We start from the raw sequence: 24546 nt of genomic DNA on the forward strand, positions 1-24546 counted from the left end.
TGCCACTCTAACCTTATCCAATAACTTTGGGAGGAGCTAAAATGTCGACTACAAGACTGGCCTAATCGCTCCTCATCAGTACCCACAACCTCACAGGAGCCTTTGAGGCTGAATGGGTGCAAATCCCTGCAGACAGTTCCAAAACCCTTCCAGAGATGTTTCCCAGAGGAGCAGAGCCTGCTATATCAGAGCAGTAATGAACACTGCTTTTGAAACACATATCCAGCAATCCCATATGAACAAATTGTTTGGTTATCCACGCACTGTACACACGGATACACTAACACATACCACACACGTGCACATGCTATTTACGGCTGACTCACACATATTTTCCAGAATCCTGTACACATGACCTCTGACAGAAAAATCCCCATGACATATGATACTCATCTACAGCTCTGACTCACACACAGCATGTTAACATCACACTTTCCAAAATCACTGACCATGGATAAAATCACATATCACAGTCTATCTCTTTTGGCTGTTGCTGTTCAGCTCCCATCCAAGACACGCACATCGGCCTCATGTAAATTAGCATGACACTGCACCATCTCCATGATCAGCATCAGTTAGAATAACACTGGGTTGCTTTCCATGTCATGTTTCTCTGTCCCTCTCTGTCTTTCTCCCTCCTGTTGTGTCCTTCCTGCATCCCCCTCACCCATCCCTCAATTTCTGACTCAGCAGAACAAGTCGGAGACAAGGTCATCTGACTGCTGTTGCTGTGGAGACGGAGAATTCAGGGATTTTTCCTTTCCTCCCCTCCTTTCTTGTGCTGCAAGGCAGGAGGTTGGGGGCTGGGCGGGGGGGCAGGAAGGAGTGAGTGAACATGAAGGTATGACAGAGGTTAAGAAAGGATAGCCTACTAGTGGCGGCCATTTTGGTTGAAATGAGATTGAATGGAGCTTTATTAACAGCACCACGTTGACAAAGTCACCCTCATAGCAGCACTGTGCTCCTTAAGATGAAATCCTTGTAGGCCCTTCTGCCTGTTACATATATAGTAAACACTTCTCATCATTTCACTTCCAATGTGCAGGAATCTTTTGGGATGGGATTATCTTTTGGTTATGAGACGACTTGTGTTCATTCTTTTTTGTCTGTGTGCATCGCTTTAATCCTTGCACACACTCCCAAATGGATTATTTAGTATTATAACAGAGACTAGAAAGAAGAAAAAGTTTAATTAGCTCATTTGGCGGCTGAAGTTAATACTTCAGCATTGCAGCCAAAATATAGGAAGCCACGATATGTTCAATGCTTCATCCGTTTAAAACATGGTTTTCTTTATTGTTTAAATGGCCACAGAGACCAAAACACAGAAACCCAATCCTTTGGTTATATGCTGCATTAGATGTTTTCACATATTCATGTTAATGTTAGTGGTGGAATTTCTGTATAGTGCTAAATTAATTCTCTAATAAATAGAAAAACCACTATTCAATAGAAGATTAACAATCAGTATTAGCTTGATTTACTTGCGCTAACTTGCCAATATATAAACTCTGCAAACATATCTTTTTTAACTAACTCTGCAAACATCTCTTTTTTAACTAGACCTGGGTCAAGTGTCAATGTAGGTGTCAACATTGAACATCCTCTAAGTGCTGTGTGAGTGGGATTTGCGACAGAATGTGTACTTGAAACTTTACCCTGACCATCTGGTGATTCAGGAAGGTTACAAAAACCACAAAATTACCACAAACAGAATGATTAGTCACCGCAAAATAATATTCTTGCCATTAGTTAGTCATCTGCCCTATTTTAGACATCTAAAATACTATTATCAACAGCACAACAGCAGTATGTTTGAAGTGTGTATTAGTTGACTATCCTCCAACCCCAGGCTGACCCTGTTCTGGTGCTCCAGGGCTTCATGGTGCTGCGTGGTCAGAGTCTTGGCCCGCAGGAAGGCAGTGAGGCATGGCCACAATCTGCTACAGGGACAGCACGCATGACTCTCAGCTTTCCCTTGCAAAACAGGCTGGGTATTACATGCATGAGTGTGTGTGTGTGTGTGTGTGTGTGTGTGTGTGTGTGTCTAAGCAAGTTAGTGACTCTTGCTGCTGCATTGTCTCTTCAGTAAAAAGCACAGAGGAAAAATGTGACCAAAGGCCTGCAATGGCATCTGACTGCTGCATATGGACCAGCTTCCTCACTCTCTCATGTCCTCTGTTTGAGGACAGAAGACCTGTTGAGGACATGAGGCGCTCTTCTTTTTCTGTCTCTTCTGTCCTTTTTATGCTACTCTGTTTCAAGAATTTAGGCTGAGCTGTTCAACGTGTTCATTTCCCTCTTAGTGTGAATTGTTGCAGTTGTTAACAATTTCTTTTCTTCACAGTTGTCACAAAAAATTACAAAGCTTTGAGATCCTTCAGCTTTTACTGAAAAAATATAGTCGGGAAATGAGGCAGGTTTGATTCCTCATCTTTGCCACACCTTCACCTTTGCTGCTGAGAGCAAATCTCGTCACGCCATCTAAAATGCTGACTCTGCGTTGTCTAAACTGTGCACCTGCTGATATAGGCAGTCAGCTTGGATGCTTTTTCTGCAGCTGGCCCCGGTGCCACTGATGTGCAGGGCTGCTGTGATGAATGAAATGTGAGAGAATACCATCACATATGACTCTGAATTCACCCTACTTCTCTCACACACAGACACACACCCTGTCCTCCTCCACATACACGCACATAATGACTTTATTGCTGTCTCCTCTGTCTGCTGCGCGCAGGCCCACTCAGGTAGGCAGGTGACATATTGAGGTGCACAACATGCTCATGACACGACCAACACGACCGATGAGACATCCAGTGGTGCTTACAACATGCAACGATGCACACAAATCCACTATTTTATGCCACATAAATACATTATATAAAGAACAAACACGATCACGACAGCTAGAATCTAACCTTGTGCGTCCATTTATACAAAATTTCAGCCTAGAGACTCGCGACGCTGCTGGCTGTAACCCTCGGAAATCTGCAGTAATGCAGGAGGGGCAGAAATGGCTTCCCATTGGCTCAAATCGAGACTGCGACCGAGCTGATTGGTCAGCGATCCCATCACCGATGAGACGCTCCGAATTATGATTGGTCATCTGTGGGCTGGTTGGGCGGGCGTTGGCGGACCTTCGGTTCAGTTATTGACTCGAGGCGGCGCTTCTTTCACCGGCGGAGGGGTGAGCTTTTCAGGAGCGAGGTACTGCGGCAGCTGGCGGAGCCGCGGATGGACACCGAGTCCTGAAAAGGTAGCAGTGCGGCACGTTTGTTTCGCCGGTCTTTCACCGCAAGTATCAGAGAGCAGAGGAGGGGAGCGCATCACCGCGTGATGCTCCGCTTGAGACCGCACCGTTTCATTTGAAAGACGTCTCACGGAGGAGAAAGACTGTAGCCTGAGCTTTTGGAAGGTTTGACTGACCCTTTATTTAAGCCCCAGAACTGTATTTTATCAGACATGTAGACAACTTCCCTTGACGTCTTCTTCCTGGTCATTTTTAATTTAGGCTAAAGCAACCCCGAACAAAACAAAAAAAAAAAAACAAACAACAACAACAACAAAAAAAAAAAAAAAAACCTGAGCATTTCCTCTTTTGTTTTCAAAGGCAAGGCATTTTGATATCTTATTCACGAGGCTGACACATCTCAAGCCGTGCATCACCTGAGAGGAGAAGAGTGACTGCGCCAACATGGGGGTAAGACTGACGAATCCAACTTTTTCCCTCCGCTGTAGTCCACCTGAAATGGCCTGAGAAGTGACAGGCTGCCTCACATCCTGCTCTGGTCGGGGAGCAGCTTCCAAAAGAGCAGTGATGTCGTTTGTTTGTTTGTTTTGTTTTGTTTTGTTTTGTATTGGTTTTGGTTTTTAGGGTTTGTTTGTTTGTTTGTTTGTTTTTTTGTGGAAATCCCATTTGTCTGGGTGACATTGACTCTAATGCGGAACTGTGTTTTAGACTGCGACAAATTGGTGGAGCCCCCAGCTCCTAAAGCAGCCGCGCACAGCAGCGGCATCTCACTGCTCAGTTAGGATGAACTGTAGCCTGCTTTCGACAGGAATAGAGGATTATTGGCCGAGGTCTTTTTGCCCTGATTCGCTCATTCAACTTAAATAGGTCCCGAGATTAAATATGAACGAAGGCTGTTGTCAAATTCTCGAAAGTAAGAGAGAATCCACTTGGTTTAAAGGTTATCAGTGTGTCTCTGATAAGTCTTATTTTGACTAGATAACCTTGCCAGCCTTTGCAGGCCTAATCGGTTTATTCCTACAGCGCTCTGGTGTGGGAGAGAGAGGTGGGGAGGGGGGGTGAGGGGGGGTGAGGTACATTTTATAATGCCATGCTCATTAACCTGTGCTTTAAAATATGAGTTGTGAGTGTATAAAAGTGTGATTTATGATTTTCCCTGCGATGAATGAACATATCTTACTGTGACTTCCGCCGTGCCCTCATTGCCCCCTGCCAGCTCCACCTTCACCCTCTCCTATCCTGTCCTGCCCTGTGCTGTCCTGTACCGCCCCCCCCCCCCCCCCCCCCCCCCCTCCTCGGCACTACCCCTGTCTCGGCCTTGGTGCCACAAAGGAGAAGCATCTGGATTGAGGATCGTCCTTAAAGCGGACTCTACCAGCGGAGGAGTCTCATCCTCGGCACCTCGGTGACCCATGCGTCATAATGCGGTTACCGAGAATAAGCGCCTCACCAGCTTATTTCCCCTTTAATTTGTGACATAAGAGACACTCGATAATCGCTAACAGTGAAGACACACACACACACACACACACCGCAGATTAATGCAACGTTGCGTCCAGTGCAGCAGCGTCACAACGATGTGTGGGTTAAGTTTGACTTTAGCGAGTCCTCATCTGCTGTATTAAACCGTCCAACCAATCTGACGTGTTTCCAGTAACCTAGACACATTTGTTCACAGTAGAAACGAATCAATGGGGACAGCTGGGAAAAAAACACAAACGGACACAGCGCCACTCAAAAATGTCATGCAGCGGCTTAGATACGTGTGAGCTATTGCGCAATTTTTTTTTTTACTGTTGTTGTTTATTTAATTTTTTTTATTTTTTGCTCCATCACCATACTGCGGAAGGAGTCGTAATTTTGAATATCTCCTTCTGTCTGTCTGCTGAGTGATGCGGTGGCATGACGCTGCAGACGGAGCGGACCATGCGGTGCAGAGGGACAGCGGCTGCCCTCCAGGCACCGCAAAGCGCTGAACCGACCCCCCCCCCCCCCCTCCCTCCCCCTGCCGGTCCAAGATGCAGGTTTTGCAGGGTGAAGGGAACCTTTGCTCCCTATCAGGGGCTGCATTTGAATATGAGAGCCTGCCTAAATGGGCACTGCGTCAAAAGGGAAGGGATGGCAAAAAAAAGTGCTTGTCGGCGCTGCAGCTGTGTGGAAGTTTTGGTTGAAAGAATATGAGGATGAGACTGTGAGCCGAAGTGGTGTGTCATTTCCGAAGATGCCTCAGCTCTCCAGACAGGCCTGTTTAGGGTGTTTCCTTGTTTTTCGCTCTGTACGCTCTGAGGTGACCCTGAAGGGGAAAAGGGATGGAGACAAGGATGAAGGGATGAATGCACTGTGTATCATGATATCATCCGTTGGCTAAACTTCCACAAAACCAGCCCTCCCACCTCCCCTCTCGCTCTCTCTCTCTCTCTCTCACTCACTGTCGCTGTCTGTCTTTCCTTCACAAATTTTTCACTGGCGCATAGTGAGATGGCATTGCCAGCTGTCCTTTCCCAAGGCCGCAGTGGCTTCCGCCAGCGACGTGCCTTCTGCGTCAAATCGGGGGCGGGGTCTCTGGTGTGGAAATTCCCTGTAAAGAGTTGTGATAGGTTGCCAAGAGGAGCCACGCATCGTTTTAGAGACAGCAGTGATGCTCCAAACAAAGCTGCATTGTCAGGGATAGCAGAGAGACAGTAGGCGCATTTTGTCTAGCACAGAGACAGAGTCTAAAGCTGGCGGAGCTTCTCTGAGGAAATAGTCATTCACACCTTCACCTTTTGGGCAGCATGATGGTGCAGTGCACCAGCTTTTGGTGTCAGACTTCAGGCCTGGGATTTGAATGTTGTCCAGGTTCTCTCCCTGGCACAAATACATGCATATACATGTTAATTGCTGACCCTAGCCTGTAAGGCAGAGTGTGAGTGTAAATGGTTGTTTGTTTCTATACGTTGGGCCTTTCATATGCTGGCGACCTGTCCAAGATACACCCTGTCCTCACCCAATGTCAGATGGGATTGGTACCAGCCCCCCCGCCCTCAATGAACTTGATGTATAAGCGGTAAAGATAATGAATGGATTGCTGGACTTTCACTTTTTCCTGCTGCTCGGTGTTCTGCTCTCTGCGTCGATGCAGCTTTATGTTGCAGTGGCTGTTGCTGATGAGACTTGGCTACTGATGCTGATGAGACTATGCGATGAAGGACTGCACACATGTATGGACTGCTGGTTTTCACCTTCAGACACGTGACACCGGTGGGGGGAGGGGGTGGGGTGGCACTGCTGAGAGGGACAGAGAGAAAAGGAGGAAGGGCAGATACGTGGTGACTGTTCTGCAGGTGTAGAGAGAGAGAGGGATTTAAAGTGAGGGAGGAGTCGGGTGGAGGGGGAGGGCAGCCTAGCTGCATATCCTGTTACAGGATAATGATCCGAGGCTCATATTAACAGGGCTCCTGTTTCCTCCCACTGTGCTTTGTGGGATTGGTTATCAGGGCGACAGGAGACAGATGGGATAGGGAGAGAAGGGATGGGGTCAGGTGGATGATTTTTATAGAACATTGACTAAAGGATGAGTCTCGTGGTGATGGAACGGTTGGGGAGGTGTGCTGTAGCTGGATAAGACACCAGGAGAGTTCAGGGATTAAAGAGCGATAAAGACACAGTAGTAGCACTGAGGTTTTGTCAGAAGGTCATGAAAAGGGGTGTGGTTGAGCTGCTCTGACTGCAGCATAACTGAAGAAAAGCTCATGTTCGCTGAGTTCCCTCTAACACTTTGATTAAAGTTACTGATCACCTCTCGATATGAAGGTTTCTGGAACAGTGTGTGCTTTCGTATTTGCACTAGTGAGGCAATTGCAGTGAAAGCAAAGACGAAGGTGTTTATGGACGGTAGTCCAGGAGTTGGATGTGTGTGGCCTCTGCAGAAGCCCAGCCCTCAGTTTGGTGCAGAGTGCTGCACATCCCTCCCCACTGCACCTGCTGCCTAATGCTGATAGGCTGCACTGTACCACAACTGATCTGTCCCACACATTGCAGGAACCAATTGAAAAGCGTGTCTGCACAATGTCTGATCATCTACATGGTCTTTTGGACTGCACAGCAAGCTGGGATGTTGTGGCCTTGTGGCATAGGGGTCAATTAAGGTTAACATGGTGACTTGTAGAAATGTCCCGCCATTGTTTCCTTCAAGCCTCTTGAGGCTCTTTGATCAATAGATATGCACTGTAATGAGGACAGTGTCCTAAGTGAGAGTGTTGCTGAAGGGCAGAGTCCAGACCTCTGGAGTCACTCAGCAGAAAACCTGCAGTTAGTTTCCTTACTAGTGTGAGATTAACAGGACAAGGCCTGAGCTCACCATGGTAATAAAATGTAAAGGTCAGTGCTGTCTCCTTCATACATTACATTAAAATAAGATTACAGTCGGCACTGTGACTGATAAGGCTAACAGGTTTCCAACAATAACTTGCTGATGGGCTTCCATGATGAGAACTATTCAGAAGGGTTGGGTTGCCTGACTACAACAACATGACTAATTCAGGGTGTTGTCCTGGAGATGTGTGTATGTTTGTGAAGTGTGTGTGTGTGTGTGTGTGTGTGTGTGTGTGTGTGTGTGTGTGTGTGTGTGTGTGTAGGTGTGTGTGTGTGTGTGTGTGACTGTACATGTGTGCGTGTTCTTAGGTGAATACACTGAAGCACAAAGTGTAACACAAGACAACCAAATAGACAATGGCTTGTTAAAATCAAATGCCTTGCAGTGTTAGATTTTTTTTTTTTTGTTGTTGTTTTTTTTTTTTGTTTTGTTAGCATGTAATTCTTGATTCTATAATCAACATTGATTAATATCAAGCATATATCAAATATATATGTAATACCTGAAGAGTGACTGTTAAATAATTTTCCACATCCTGGTTTGAAATCACAAATCTGATATTCTAATTGGTTTTAGGGTAGCTGTGCAGTCAGCTGCTGTGAGTATGGATATGCATGCACCCACCTCTGCACATCTTTGCGTGACCAGCTGCCTGCTGAGGAGTCCTAAGGTGCCCTTTCTCGAACATGGCGAGATGCCATGTCTGCTATAAGCACCAGAAAACTGAGATTTAAAATGCTAAAGTAGACCAGGCGTACACACTCTGACACACAAGCTGCAGTCGCACATCCCTTTGACCCCAGTGCATTGTGTAAAACCAAAGTTGTGGTTACACAATTATTTCCAGGGGATGAACAGATGATGATGAGGACACACAGATGGACAGCAGGGAACGTGTGTGTGTGTAGTGCATATGTGTGTCGGGGGGGGGACTCAAATTGAAATTCCATCAGAGGAAAAAAAAAAAAAGATTTTCAGATTCGGCCATGTGTGGTTTTGTTTTTAGCTTTTGTTTATTTTTTATTTTTGGAGGGCATAGCTCAGATGATTTGAGAGTTAATCTCTTTTTATTTGTGTGCTTTAGAGATTAAGGTATTTCTTATTGGTGTCAAGCGGCCGCCATGTTATCACTGTCCATTTACTGATTTCCACATACCATTCCATCAGATCAATAGACAATCCATGTTCCTATGGACTATCTTTACTGTCTGTTTATTCTATTAAGCTTTTAGGTAAACTTTCTCTCCATGCCTGATGTATCAAATCTCCTCCTTTTGATATTTGTCACTCTCTTAAATAGTAAGATATAAAGCCTATGCCTTGCCATCATTATCATCTGTTAAAAGCAACCATTTAGTCATCACTTTGCGCACTACGGTTAGAAACTTTGCACCAAACTATATGACACCAGGACCTAATGATAAATTTCATGATTGCATTTATGCTCTGGGTTTCACTGGGAGAGAACGAAACAGAAAGAGTGATATAGAAACAAAGACAGAGTGGGCTAATCCAGTAGAGTAATCAGACTAGCTAATCCCAACAGCCATGTCCCCTGGCCCCTGGGCTGAGCCCCCCTACTGTGGCTCAGTGCCCTGTCACCCTGCTGCAAGGAACAGCAGATGGCCCAATGACCTTGCAAGGACACACACACAATGCACGCAACATCATATATACACACATTATCACATCGTTGCAGATGCAAAATGTAAAACACACCTTTTAAATACATTGCGTTATAGACACAATTGCATCTTTTGTAATCTCAAAAATGTGCTTAAAAGATATAGATGCAGACATTTTGCGTAACCAGTAACATTGAAAGAAATGTACTGTTAACCAGCCTGCTAACTTGTACCATACGGGCCATCTAAATGAGCAAAACCGTAGGTACTCTTGAGAGAGAAGAACTTTAATTTTTAACCCCAATACTAACAACATGAGGAACTAACAAGAATCAGCCCCAGTATGTCTATTTGCTCTTATATACATTTTAGAAGACGCAAGATACATCTGAGTTTGCTTTAATTTAATAAAATTGGTTTCATTACTTTCAGATTAGCTATGACCTCAGATTTATCAAGCATACAATGTGCATGCTTAATTCTTTATTATTTTAAAAATCTACTTTACATAATGTTGATATTAGATGGTCTGGTGTTACTGTACAGACAGGAAGTGGATAATCAAGCAGGTTTGACAAATGCTGTTGAGTTTGTGGTTTTATAGAATTAGAAACATGACAGTTTGCTTCCAACAAGAAGCTACTTCCTCATCTGACCTCACATATAAAGAGGAACTAAATAGCATGGCAACAATGCTTTTGCCTTGTCCTATCAAAGAATATAAAAAAAAAAAAAATCTCTACATCCCCATCCCAGGTCTGCTTGATTTAGAGTGATATCTTATTTTTTTATGTCTTTTGTGATTTTACAATCACTAATTCTTTCCCTCTCATTCACTGAACGTCACCCTCACTCTCCCTCTGCCGCAATGCGTGTAGATGCTGCTCATACGAACTGTAGCCTACACAATGACTCACTTCTGCTCTCATAGACACACACACTGATTTGAGTGTTATACAGCAGTGAATACAGTATCCACTCAAAGATGCATCAATTATTACTCGTCACGGATCACATCAGGGGATCCTAGGAGTACTTGGGCCATTGTTGAGCTTTGTCACCATGCCCGTGGCCAGTCACCATGGTTACCTGCCCGCCAAACACACTCCGTCATCAGTTGTTCACACGTAGACTAAGTGCAGGATTTAGGTTGGTTAGCTAGAGGAGGCTTTTAAAATTGTTCATGATCAGATGAAATGAAACCAGATGCATGATGCGCTGTCTTGAGTTAATTTTTAATAGTTCACCATATTTTAATAAGACACTATGTAGCTGAAAATTAGGATTTTCATAATGTAATTAATGGAGCTGAGTGCTACGTTTCCATTTCCTGATCATGACAGAGATGTGTCTGCACTTCAGTCTGTTTATGTGTGTTTGTGTGGGAGGGCGAGCGTCTGTAATTCCAGCCACGGGTCTCTGTTTCCTTCCTCAGGACTGAGGGGGGTCATTACATTACCCAGAGCTGTGTGAGACAGCTGGACACCAACACAGACACACACAGGCACAATTTGATGTCATCTGCATATGAAAAGACACTTGGGTTGTATGTGCACAGAAAACAAAGACAATCTTTCTCTGCTGAATAATTAGATAATGACAGAGACAACAAACAGAACTGAAACATGGACTGATGAGAGGATGAACTGCAGTGATTGTAGACATGTGTGGGTGTGTGTTTGTCATATGTAGTTTTAAAAACCTTGTTTTGTGATTGGAGGAAAACATTAGTGGAATAACTGACATGCTAACAATTTACTTAAGTTCAACTATTTAGCAGTGCAAGTGATGTGCAAGTTTATTAAAAACTACCATTGTTATAACAGCCATAATGATACTGTAGGTCTATTAATATGTCTATGAACCAGGCCACTGTGTCATAGTGGGTACAGCATGCTCCCCATAAACAGGAAGCCACAAGGTGCTTGTCAGCAACACTGTTTCAGTTCCAGTCAATGTCATCTGCTGCTTGTCACCCCCCCCACTCTCTCGCCCCCATCGCCTGTCACTCTTCAAGCTGCCCTATTTAATAAAGCCAGAAAGGCCAGAAACAAAAGTAAAACATTCCTGTGAAGTCACAATTATTTTTATTATTATTACAGCTGTGCCTCACCATATTGTCATTTAATATATATTTACAGACCAGACTCCACTCACTTAAAGCTGATTAGCACTACATCATAATGTATTATAACCCTTTTATAAATGTTTACATATGGCTCGTGAATGATAAATAGGAGGACTTGCAGTCCCAAATGTGCACAACAGAGAGGACTTTCCCATCTGTCATTAAATTTTGAGAAGCAAGCACGCGCGCACACACACACACACACACACACACACCTATGAATGGGCAGAGCCAAAACAGGCATACTTGGCATACTGTAAATGTGCACGAGAGATAAGTCCGCATAGTTTTACTGCGATTCATGCTGATAACTACTTACTCATATCCGCAAATTCACATACACTTAAGGACGCACACAGATACCTGGAGGGAAAGTATGATCTTTTTACATATGAGAACACATACTGGAAGTAACACAAACGCACCACAAGTGAGGTTGTACAATGTATTTGAGTCGGGGTGACTGCAGGTCAAACGGTGACACGCAACCAGCAGACAAAGACTGCTGGTCAATATCTAATTAGAAGCATGTGAGAAGGGTGACAACAGTTCCTCTGTAGCTCTGTTACTTTCTCTCACTCGTTCACTCTGTGTCCCCTTCTCCATCTGCCTTTCTTACTCTTTACCTGTCCCTGCTTCTCACCTCCCACTGACGTCTCTGTTTCTATACACCCTGTCACATCTGTCATTAACCTCCCTAGCACCCATCTCTTTGTTACTTTATTTTTCAGCACATATGGTTTTGTTCAGCCCTTCTGTCCACCTCCCTACCAGCCACTTCTATTGTCTGGGCATGTGTGTATGTGTGTGGGTGCGTGTTTGAACATGACAAAGAGCGATAGAACCGTGTGTGTGTTTATTTCTATTAGCAATTTAGGGCCTGCATATGCTCAGAAAAGCAGGTGTGCTGACAATGTTCCCTAAATGTATTTTTGTAGTGTTCAGTGGTCTGTGTTCTGTGTGGTCTGTGAAAAAAGACTAGTCAGCAGCCACTATCTACAGATCTATACTAAAACACCCATGAGTCTCAGTATGACATCTTTGAGACTAAATTGACATTTGAATCCAAATTGATCCAGCAACTTTAATGCTGTTCAACACCTTTGATTTTAAATACAGAGCCACCATTCGTTCTCTTAATCTCCAATGAATATATATGATCTATACATGCACACGTTTAGACTCACACTCTCACACAATATCCAGGGTGTGTCTCAGAGGGGAAGAGCAGCAGTACTTTTCCACTGCATCAGTCTCTGTACATCACCAGGCCTGCCTGATCTTGCTGCAGCAAGAGATTTGTGTGTCTGTTCATCTATTGCCAAACTCTCTGTGTTTGTGTCTTTGCATGTGTCTGCTTTTGTATGCGTATGTGTTTTCGTGCCATGTCAAACAAATCCCCACATTCGATACCTGACATATTTGAACAAATGGATTAATTCTTTTCTTTGATTTCAGAAGTGACCGTTGAGCAATGCGTGCTGCGTGCTGACTCGTCGGTCGTTTTTGGGGTTTTATGAAACATTTTTTATGACTACAAACCAGAAAGACCTGTCTTTGCAACATCATACAAATTCATTCTTTGTACAGACATGATTTCACAAGAACTGTACAGCTCCGGTGGGAAATGCAGTGGCAAGTTGATCTTTGATAGTGATATTATTTTCCATGGCAGGTGTGTGTGTTTTGGTGTGGTCTGGGTATGTGTTTGCCAATCAGCATGAGCCTTAAAATTCTAACTCATGCTTCTCCACTAATTCGTTTGCAAATAGTTTGAAATAAAAATTTAAACGCAGTTTAACGTTTATTTAAAAGTAAACAGTACATTTAAGGTCCATTGAGATTTGGTATTCATAGTTTGCTTCATAATATCAAATGCAAATAAACTAATGAAGAAGGATAGAAGCTTTAAGGGGATCAAACAAACCTTAATGTTTAGTCTGGCATGGATAGGGAGCCACTAAGGACTGAAACTCGTGTGGTCAAAAGTTTTAGATATATTTAAAACTCTACCTGGAGGCTTTTAGTGCTTTGATGTGACAGGCATGAAAACAATCTAGTCTGGATTGTACAAAAACATGAATTGCATTTGTCAGATAGGCTCAAATTTATGTTGGCTAGTTCAATGTATGTTAGGTGATGTGTCAAAACTATGATCAGATGTAACATCAACTTTCTTGGTTGTTATATTTGGTGTACTATAAATCACACAGTTAATGTTGTCTACGTTTGACTGGGTCAACTGCTGAGTATCATCAGCAAAACTGTGAAAATACTATTGCAATTCTTAGATTATAGCAATAATAGAGTAAATTCAATAATCTAGTCTAACTGAGACTGCAATATAAAAGAGAGAAAAGTAGTGGACTAAGAATAGAGCTTTGTGGTACTTTGTATTTCCTAAAACCTATCCTCCTAATCTTCTGACACATACACCCTTCACTTAAGATAATTGTAGTCAATGATGATCTGTTGATAGGTATTGATATTAATGTCTGATCCAAGGTAAATATATGTGGCTTCATTATCAGCTGGACTCTGTTACTCTGTCATAATTGCAAATCCTTGCTTTACTTCATCGGTGTATATTAGGCTATATTGAGCTGCCGCCAAGGGCAGTTCCTTGATGACTCGGTTGTGCCAATGAAAGGCCAATCCTCAGGGACCTGCTCCCACCTCCCGGGAGGGATCCTTGCCTGTCTTTATTACCTCTGACCTTTGATTGTGGATCTCTGTATTGATGTGGCCTAGCGGTCAGGCAACTCTCTTTCTGGACAAGAAGCTACTTTTACAGCCGATGTGCTAGACGGAGTAGAATTCGCAGCTCTGGAGAAAAAGTGGTTTTAAATAGGCCGCTTGCATCTGGTTCAAGAACATAAGTCAATTTAAGGGGACTGTTTTAGAGAGAAGCATACCAGGGACAACAGGCTGTGCAGGATGCAAAAGCTGATTAGGACATTTGATGTGTCTGTGCATGTATGTCCCGTTTACTTGATTTCTTAGTAATGTTGTCATCGAATTATCTCTTATGTATCTGGTCTAATGGCATAGAACACACTAGCATCTAATCAGAGAGGCTTTGATGAGCCTATAAATATTGTTTGTTTGTTCTCTCTCTTTCTAGTTTGGTCTCGTGTCTTTAAACTGTGCTTGCAAGATGAAAAAAATTAAAGGCAGCAAGCAGCATTTAGTTCAAATTTACAGGGTAAACAATTTGCGCTTGATTATGTTTTCGTGTGTCCATCAGGCTGTTGTGGACATCACAGCAGGTTTTATTTGATCAGATGGATATGGCAGACCAGACTGCAGACACAGTTGTTAATATGTGGTGAAAACAGACCTACCAGTGCAGTGCATTTCCTTTCATGTTACAGTGATTAATATGATGGTAGGTTTTTATGTTATGTTTTGTGTTTTTATTTTAAGGCTCGTTATTGATATTATTTCTTTCTGAGAGATCCAGGTGACTTCTCAAGGCCATTTCACAAGGATACAGTGCTATTTACTGTACAAAGAGACAAATCTCAAGGGCAACTCAATGAAGTCAGTTAGTTTGATTGTTGTTCTAGTCAGTGATTGGCTTTCAGAAGGCCAGGCACGACCGCTCCTTAAATAAAGCGGACATGCAATGTATTTTCAGAAAATATTTTGTTAATACATTGTACATGTAGAAGTTCAGAGGCCAGCTAAGATTATACAAAAAGGCACACAGGTCATTATCTCCTTAATCTAGTTGGAAGGCATGTATAAAACATGTGTGTGTGTCTGTAGTATGGGCGATCAGACAGTTACCGCGTTGCCACCACACAGGACAAAGATGACCGATCCCCCAAGAAGAAGAAGGGGGGGGCCAAGGATATGGATGACCTGAAGAAGGAAGTGCCCATTGTAAGTAAAACATTTTTTTTCTTTTATCTCTGAATATGTTTGTACCTGAATAAAAGATGATGATGATTTTCTCTATACCAGCAATGCGCATTAGAATGTGAAGCAATGATTTTCAGTTCTGAAGAACATCTTCTTGTAGGTTGTAGTAAGTGAGACTGAACCAACACCAGTTTTTGTTAGACAGAAGAAAAATCCCATTTAAAACAAATTAATGTATTTTTGCTGGTAAGAGGATTGACCTATTGTCAGGAGGTCATCTCTTTGAGTCTACACCCCAGCGCAAGAAACTGACACCAGGGTCGCCATACCTGGCTGCTCTGTTACTCTAATCTCTCAGGTGAACTGCATGCATGGAATAAATTTCTTATCAGATATTCCCTTAAATCACTGGATATTCCAAAAATGCTACAAAGCCCAAAATGATTTTGTTCTGAAAACATTCAACATTTTTCCTGCATGCTAAAAATGTAAATAAACAGCGGAGTACTCATTATGCCTTACATATTTTTTTTTTAGACGGAACACAAGATGTCAGTAGAGGAAGTATGCAGGAAATACCAGACTGACATTGTCCAGGTGAGTTGTTATATCTAGTTCTCTCAGCAAGTCCTGTGAGTCTGTCGTGTGTCAACTAGGTGGCATCAGGCTTTATTTATTTATTGTAGTTTTTGACATTCCCAAGTCTAACAGTCCACTAGACTCTTAAGTCATAGTAAAGAAATGTAAAAATGATTTTGCACCACTGAAGACCTGCCCTTCTCCACGAACTCTGCCTCTCATCTTCTTTATGTTCCCTCCAGGGTCTGACTAATGCCAAGGCAGCAGAGTTTCTGATCAGGGATGGCCCCAATGCTCTCACCCCTCCTCCCACCACCCCAGAGTGGGTCAAGTTCTGTCGCCAGCTGTTTGGTGGATTCTCCATCCTGCTGTGGACCGGCGCCATCCTCTGCTTCCTGGCTTACGCCATCCAGGCAGCCACTGAGGACGAGCCCGCAGGAGACAACGTGAGCACCACACATACATAAAAACAGTCACACAGACTTTGTGCATACATATTCACATTTGGCTCATCTAGACATCATCAGTACATATACCAAACAATATAAAGACTTAAGATTTTTCTTTCTCTCTGTAGTTGTACCTAGGTATTGTGCTCACAGCTGTCGTCATCATCACTGGTTGCTTCTCATATTTCCAAGAGGCCAAGAGCTCCAAAATCATGGAGTCTTTCAAGAACATGGTGCCCCAGGTAAATGCACTGCTTTAAAATGTTCAACAAATCTGTGAAAAGCTTATTTGAGGAATTTGTTATCTATATAACTAACCTGGAATCAGACCTTACAGGCATTAAAATGAATTCAAGCAGGAAACCAGAAACTATAGATCATATCCAGTTAATGTGCCCTTTTATGTTTGATGCTGGGAAGAGAAACTGCTTTGCTGTTTTCATGTCTACACAATGTGCTGACTTTGTTACAGAGAGTTTGTAAGTTACTGTCTTAAAACTGTTATATCTTTTGCCTTCACCGATTTTCCTTTCGTCTTTGCTTTTGCAGGGATAATTAATTCTGCAGATTAGACTAGGCAGAGCCAGCAGTAAAACAAGAACTCCAGTTTCGAATAATTGTCATGTTTTTCACAAGTTTAATTGGAGAAAAACACACTTTCTGCATCATGTCAGCCACCCACCCTTCACCTCTTAACCTGGCACTGAGATGGAGGACAAATACTGTGTATTGCAAAAGGAAGAGTTCAGAGTGCATACTGTGCGTTTTGATTGCAGGTGGATTAGATTTGATGAATTCTTTGCTTTCATTACCTTCTGTCAAATGTGGACTTACTCAGCTGTGTTCACATGGAGGGATAAAGGAAATCTGCCTCCCTAAATCATGTTGATCCAAATTATGTCCAGTGTGTGTGTGTGCACGCGTGCATATTTCCTGACCATTGTTGCTATCACCCTGTAGCAAGCTTTGGTGATCCGTGAGGGTGAGAAGGTACAGATCAATGCCGAAGAAGTGGTGGCCGGAGATCTGATTGAAGTGAAGGGAGGAGACAGGATTCCTGCTGACATCAGAGTGGTTTCCGCTCATGGCTGCAAGGTACACACACAAGCACACATTTATACACTCACAGTCAGATTCTTCTTTCTTGGTCTGTCCAAGAACATGTTTGGTTTTTTGTCCGTCTCTTATTAGGTGGATAACTCCTCCCTGACAGGCGAGTCAGAGCCTCAGAGCCGGTCACCTGACTGTACCCATGACAACCCCTTGGAGACCCGAAACATTGCTTTCTTCTCCACCAACTGTGTGGAAGGTATTGTCACCATGGCAATAACATTACATGAGCGCCAGTGGCTGCATTTAAGCAGACCAAGCTCAGCTGACCTCTCTCTTGTTTGAAATGTAACAATTTTATTTTAAATATATGTGGTCACAAAATGCAGTTTCTGTCTCGATAAACGGTATTTCTTTTCTTTTCCAAACCAGGTACAGCTCGTGGCATTGTTATCTGCACTGGAGATCGCACAGTCATGGGTCGCATTGCTACTCTGACCTCCGGCCTGGAGACCGGTAAAACTCCCATTGCTAAGGAGATTGAGCACTTCATCCATATCATCACAGGCGTGGCTGTCTTCTTGGGTGTCAGTTTCTTCATCCTGGCCCTCATCCTGGGTTACACCTGGCTGGAAGCTGTCATCTTCCTCATCGGCATCATTGTGGCAAACGTGCCTGAAGGGCTGCTGGCCACAGTCACTGTAAGTGGACAGGCCATCGGATAGTTCTGTCTCTTTGTGTGTGTGTGTGTGTGTGTGTGTGTGTGTGTGTGTGTGTGTGTGTGTGTGTGTGTGTGTGTGTGTGTGTGTGTGTGTGTGTGTGTTTTTTAAAGCAATTAATCACTGTAAAGGCATTAGTTTCACTTACACATATATGTATTTACCTGTCACTAATACTTTTTAACACTCACCTTGTGCATACTTCTCTTCAAACAACAACAATAATAGTAATAACAGTTGCTATTAGTAGTACTATTATTATTGCTGTCATTCATTTTCAATTTCAATTTAAATGTAAGCATAATCTTACCACCAGTTCATTTTATAAGCCAAATATAAACAATAAATCTGCTTTTCTGCAGGTGTGTCTGACCCTTACTGCCAAACGTATGGCTAAGAAAAACTGCCTGGTGAAGAACTTGGAAGCTGTGGAAACCTTGGGCTCCACCTCCACCATCTGCTCTGACAAAACAGGCACCCTGACCCAGAACAGGATGACTGTAGCCCACATGTGGTTTGACAACCAGATCCACGAAGCCGACACCACCGAGGACCAGTCTGGTTCGTGACAACAAGGCGTACACACACCACTGCTTTCTCAATTATGTGTCTACCTTGTCAAACAGTTAATACCGTGGTGGTTAATTCCCTTTTTTCTGTTCCTCATCAGGTGCCTCATTTGACAAGAGTTCAGTAACATGGCTGTCTCTGGCTCGTATCGCCGCTCTGTGCAACCGTGCCCAGTTCAAAGCAGGACAAGATTCACTGCCCATCCTGAAGCGTGATGTTGCTGGCGATGCCTCAGAGTCAGCCCTGCTGAAGTGTATTGAGCTGTCCTGTGGTTCAGTCAGGTTGATGAGGGACAAGAACAAGAAGGTGGCAGAAATTCCCTTTAACTCCACCAACAAATACCAGGTACATTATGGCTCAATATTGCAATATTGCTCACTTGCTGAGTGTGCACAATTAATAAAAACATTGGAAATACATCCAAGGAGTTGCTTTTGTTTTGACTTTTACTGTTCTCCTCTTTTAGCTTTCTGTGCATGAGACCGAGGATCCCAATGACAACCGCTACCTGTTGGTGATGAAGGGAGCCCCTGAGAGGATCCTAGACCGTTGCACCACCATCATGCTGCAGGGCAAAGAGCAGCCTATGGATGAAGAGCTGAAGGAAGCTTTCCAGAATGCTTATATGGAGCTGGGAGGACTGGGAGAGAGAGTACTGGGTAAGGATGGATGCTTTTATTAGCTTTACACCCCCCATTTTTGAATTTGAGGTATGTGTGAAAAGCCAAGCTCATAAGCAACTTGTTAATTCAGCTTTTAGTGTGTCCTTGTCTATGTAAATTCCAGATAACATCACGACTGTTTTTCAACTAATAATCAGTTTCATTATTCATTCAAGGAGTTTTTTAAAGGCTAGCTAAAAATAGACTGACATTGATAAAAGATCTCTGTTCCTTCCAGGTTTCTGCCACTTGATGCTTCCAGAGGACCAATATCCTAAGGGTTTTGCCTTTGACACAGATGATGTTAACTTCCAGACAGACAATCTTTGCTTTGTTGGCCTCATGTCCATGATAGACCCTCCCCGTGCTGCTGTGCCTGATGCTGTTGGAAAATGCCGATCTGCTGGTATCAAAGTGAGCATCATATATGATCTCTTTATTCCTGACCTTACTTAATAAAGCACGGCCTGTTTCAAAAACATCTTTGCAATCCTATGAGGAAATTTGGTTCTTGTTGTTTTAGGTTATTATGGTCACTGGAGATCATCCTATCACAGCCAAGGCCATTGCCAAGGGAGTGGGTATCATCTCAGAAGGCAATGAGACAGTGGAGGACATTGCTGCCCGTCTCAACATACCTGTCAGCCAGGTCAACCCCCGGTAAGGAGTTTTATACTGTAAACAGAAAAAACATTCATTGTTTTTAATTAATGGTAAATTTCGTGGCCAACATGAATGTTTCAATGTCTGGATTCAGGGATGCCAAGGCCTGTGTGATCCATGGAACAGACCTGAAGGATCTCTCTCAGGATCAGATGGATGATATCCTGAGGAATCACACTGAGATTGTGTTTGCCAGGACCTCCCCACAGCAGAAACTCATTATTGTAGAAGGTTGCCAGCGACAGGTGGGTAGACTTTAAAATGTATTTGAAAATCGTGCGGGGGACTTGGCTTTAAAAAATCATTACATTTTTACAACAGCAGATGGTGCTAGTTACCTTTTGGATAACAATTCCCTGACTGAAACAAAAATGCTTTTGTTCTCTGTGAGATGATTAGATGGCTTACTCTTCCTATTGGTTTGCATTAAATATACTTGTATTAAATAATATATGGAATATGCTCATCTAAATGTTCAAACATTAACCTTCATATTGAAATTTTAACAATTTTTTGTTTCATCCTAACCCTAACCTAAATTAATCAGGTTATGCTTATGCTTAAATTCTTTTCTTATGTAAAAACTAATTTGGTTCTCAGAGAAAATAAAATAAATGAAAAAATCAAAATAAAGTTTTTTGCAGTTATGCTAATTTTTTTCATGTTAATATAGTATATTTGTGAAGCACTGCCTGATATTATATGTTTATTTTTACTCCTTTATTGAATTCTGTTGATATAATTGCAAACATTATTAAAATGTGATTCATGCATAGACTGTAGCAATAAAGATTGTGCCAAAATAATAAGAGATAAATACATCCAATAACTATAACCTCACCTTTGCTATGCAGCCCACTGATTTTCCACTTTTTCTCTCATCTCTTCTAGGGTGCCATTGTTGCTGTGACAGGAGATGGTGTGAATGACTCTCCTGCACTGAAAAAGGCCGACATTGGTGTTGCAATGGGAATCTCAGGCTCTGATGTGTCCAAACAGGCTGCAGACATGATTTTGTTGGATGACAACTTTGCATCCATTGTCACAGGAGTGGAGGAAGGTGAGGCAATGCCACAGATAGAAGTACAGGGCTGTCAAGCATTATTTAGTTAGACAGTCCATGACGTAATATCTGCTTCTCTCTTTTTAGGCCGCCTGATCTTTGATAATCTTAAAAAGTCCATTGCTTACACACTGACCAGCAACATCCCAGAAATCACACCCTTCCTGTTGTTCATCATGGTTAATATTCCTCTGCCACTGGGAACCATCACCATCCTGTGTATTGACCTGGGAACTGACATGGTGAGAGATGATTGAATACCCAATATGACACACAACTTTATGCCCACACAGGCACCAATGATTTTGACATGACAACTCGTACTATACTAAAAGTGTGTGATTCTCCCTCTCCCCTTAGGTGCCAGCCATCTCCCTGGCTTATGAAGCAGCCGAGAGCGACATCATGAAGCGTCAGCCCAGGAACCCATTCAGGGACAAGTTAGTGAATGAGAGGCTTATCAGCATTGCCTATGGACAAATTGGTAGGTGATTTGAAGATGGGGCAGTTCATCCAGGCTGTGAATGAACATGTATTGAAGTCTGATTTGGTTGCCTGAAAGTAATTTTGTGTTAAAATCAACTTGATCCCTCATGATTGTTCACAAACAACAGTCAGATTGTGTCTGGACCTGTCTGTAGTGATTTTAGGAAAACTAGATTAAGGAAATTATGAAACTCAAAAATAATTTACTTTCTCTCTCTGTCTCTCTTTCCTCAGGCATGATTCAGGCTCTGGGAGGATTCTTCTCTTACTTTGTAATCTTGGCTGAAAATGGTTTCCTGCCCTCTTACCTGGTGGGCATCAGGCTCAAATGGGATGACCGATCTCTTAATGATCTTGAAGACAGCTATGGACAGCAATGGGTAAGTGTTTGGTTTCTGACTGTGTTTGCATGTAATTACATGTGTGTTTTCAGCCTTTGTTACTTTATCTTACTGTATTTCTGTCCTATCTGCCCTTTAGACATACGAGCAGAGGAAAATTGTGGAATTCACATGCCACACAGCTTTCTTTGTCAGTATTGTAGTCGTCCAATGGGCTGATGTCATCATTTGCAAGACCAGACGTAACTCTGTGTTCCAGCAGGGCATGAAGTGAGTCCAGTAACCTTTCCTTTATGAATAAATATTTTTGACAAGAAATATTAGCAGAGCATCATCTAAGCTGAGGTAAGGTGCATCTCAATTTCTGTATCATCATTTCTCCTCTTTAATATTTGTTGTGTTTCTCAACCCAGGAACAAAATCTTGATCTTTGGCCTGTTTGAAGAGACAGCTCTGGCTGCTTTCCTGTCCTACTGCCCGGGCATGGATGTGGCACTCAGGATGTATCCTCTAAAGTGAGCAAGATTACAATAAATATGACTTAGTTACGTATGAAGTCACTCTAGTATTAACCCATATTGCCTTAATTGTTTTTAATCAATCTGCTTGTCTTGTCTCATCCACAGGCCTACCTGGTGGTTTTGTGCATTCCCCTACAGTTTCCTCATCTTTGTTTATGATGAAGTCCGAAAACTTCTCCTCCGTCGGAACCCTGGGGGTGAGTGTTCCCGCTTTATCAAAGTTTCTTTAAAGGAGTGGTTAGACAGTAACATCCTGTGGTTTCATAGGGTTTATGTGCTGCACTTAGCCTTTCTCATGTTGCCGCAAACCCTGCAAAACCACTGTGTTTAGTTTAGACACCCCACTTTCTGAAGGGATTAAATGAATGAGCTGCTAGGTGGAGTTTTTCACCTGCAAAGTGGTTAAAAAAAAGATTGAAACCTCAGTCTTTGCGCTAAGCATTTCTATTAGATATTATACTGCGTGCAAATCCCACATTAGCTCGACACCAATGAGCTGCTAATGTTGAAGTAAAATGATCTTCATTAAATTATGATTTGAAAACGTTGTTGTTAACTGTGAACTTTTGCTCTGTTTTTCTTTCTCACTCCAGGTTGGGTTGAAAATGAGACATACTATTGATCGATGGAGCATCTTTGCTCAAACCCCCTTCATCTTCCACTTATTGCTCCCCTCTGTCACTCCATCCCTGGCAAGACACACCTCCAGATGCCCCGCCCCCCTTAAAGACAAAAACAGCTTTGAAGCAATTTTCATCACAACTGCCCCAAAGATTAAAAACAGCAAAAGCACCTTTACAACTTTCTACATTGACCCACCCCCTTTCTTCCCATCTCCTATGATACTCTTTGCATGTGTTCTCTCACTGCTGTGTACATAAACCAATATATCTACCAAACGGCAGCTGCATATTGTGTATGTAGATTTGAATGAGCTAAGGATACAAAGGGAGTGTCTATGCTCTGCAAAAAAGGGCCATCCAGCTCCTTTCCCTCCCTCCTGTTCCCCTGCTCTCCCAACCCCTTCTTTCTCTGTACCTTCGTTCCTCTCTTTTCCCTCCTCGCCAACCCTTTGCTTGTCCTCCAGTCACACAGAGATATAAAGACCACACAGTGAGATCCCACCGCCGACACCACTTCGACTGCCACCTCTCGCCTCCATTTCCTGTCTGTGGAGGACCAGCAGAGTGGTTATCTCCCTGTTGTTCTCTCTGCAACCATCTTCCTTCTCTTGCGTTCTCAACGGCCACAGTGTTGTTGTGTTTTAATATGTGGGGTAGGGGGGGTTCGATGGTTTTACTTGTCTTTTTTTATTTCAAAAAATGGGAGGGGGGATATGTGAGAGCTGCTTTTCCTCATTTAGGCCTAACAAAGCACACCCCATGGCGTCCTGTCCTCCCCCCCGTCTCTCACACTCCCCCCAGCCCCTGCCCCGTTTGTCTCTGTTCGTGTGCACTGTGTGAACCATTGTCCTTGTTAATTATATTACAGTACACCGCCCCCAAGTTGGTAAATACAATTCAATCTTTCTGTGTGCTCTAGGAAATCTATATAATTCTATACTGAATTTAAATGAAACAATAAAAAACACATGTTGAAAAACAGCTCAAGAGAGACATTCAAAAGGAAGAACAATAACAATATTGGTGAGAAAGGAAAAAGTGAGCGGAATGCTTCTTGTTTTGTTTTTTGTTTGGTTTCAGTTATTTTTGCTGGTTTTTCAGGAGGTCTTTCTGAAAATCTAACAGCAGAGCAGGGTTTTAGGTTATGTTTTTACCAAAAGACACAGGACACCAACCAAGGCTTTCAGGTTCCTGTCACTGCAGGTGTGTTGGTGTGATGTGGTGCAGTGTGCTGTGCTGTGGTGAGTGGTGATGATGAATTCATGTGCCTGGGGCTCATTACCGGTTCAGATCCAGGTTTGGTTCACTCCAGCTCCTGGTATATTGCCCGGGTCTGTGTGCATGTATGTGTTGGAGACCAGTGAAGGGCCAGCTGTCTCAGGCTGGGTCTATCTCAGATGGCTGAAAGGGTTGAAATTCAAGAAAAAAAAATCACAACTAGTAGAACATGTGTGTCAAATAAATGAAACCAACACCAATAAAACATCTAGAACATTTAATACAACTTAGACCCGTCTGTGCGTCTTTCTGTCTCTGTCTTTGATGAATGAAGCTTTGCTTTCATTTTATTTAGTTTAAAAGTACAGCACTAGCTAG

At 42.9% G+C, this 24546-nt stretch overlaps 1 protein-coding gene across 2 annotated transcripts; it reads left to right on the forward strand.

Annotated features, from left to right (window-relative positions):
- Window positions 1–3213: 3213 nt before the first annotated feature.
- Window positions 3214–24454, forward strand: atp1a3b (ATPase Na+/K+ transporting subunit alpha 3b). 2 transcript variants are annotated; one of them, XM_029503936.1, is made up of 23 exons: window positions 3214–3415; window positions 3611–3700; window positions 15129–15245; window positions 15762–15821; window positions 16046–16249; window positions 16381–16494; window positions 17213–17347; window positions 17444–17561; window positions 17735–18003; window positions 18384–18585; window positions 18692–18936; window positions 19058–19250; window positions 19492–19667; window positions 19777–19913; window positions 20011–20161; window positions 20808–20976; window positions 21067–21221; window positions 21340–21463; window positions 21700–21845; window positions 21946–22076; window positions 22220–22321; window positions 22433–22524; window positions 22921–24454. In XM_029503936.1, exons 2-23 carry the CDS (start codon window positions 3695–3697, stop codon window positions 22947–22949), a joined length of 3075 nt encoding a protein of 1024 aa, XP_029359796.1. In that variant the 5' UTR covers window positions 3214–3415; window positions 3611–3694; the 3' UTR covers window positions 22950–24454. The 2 variants fall into 2 exon arrangements, with proteins under 2 accessions (XP_029359796.1, XP_029359795.1); XM_029503935.1 differs by having other exon boundaries at window positions 3215–3415; window positions 18384–18582.
- Window positions 24455–24546: the final 92 nt, after the last annotated feature.

The sequence above is a fragment of the Echeneis naucrates genome, chromosome 6 (assembly GCF_900963305.1).
Source record: "Echeneis naucrates chromosome 6, fEcheNa1.1, whole genome shotgun sequence".
Classification (NCBI taxonomy): Eukaryota; Metazoa; Chordata; class Actinopteri; order Carangiformes; family Echeneidae; genus Echeneis; species Echeneis naucrates.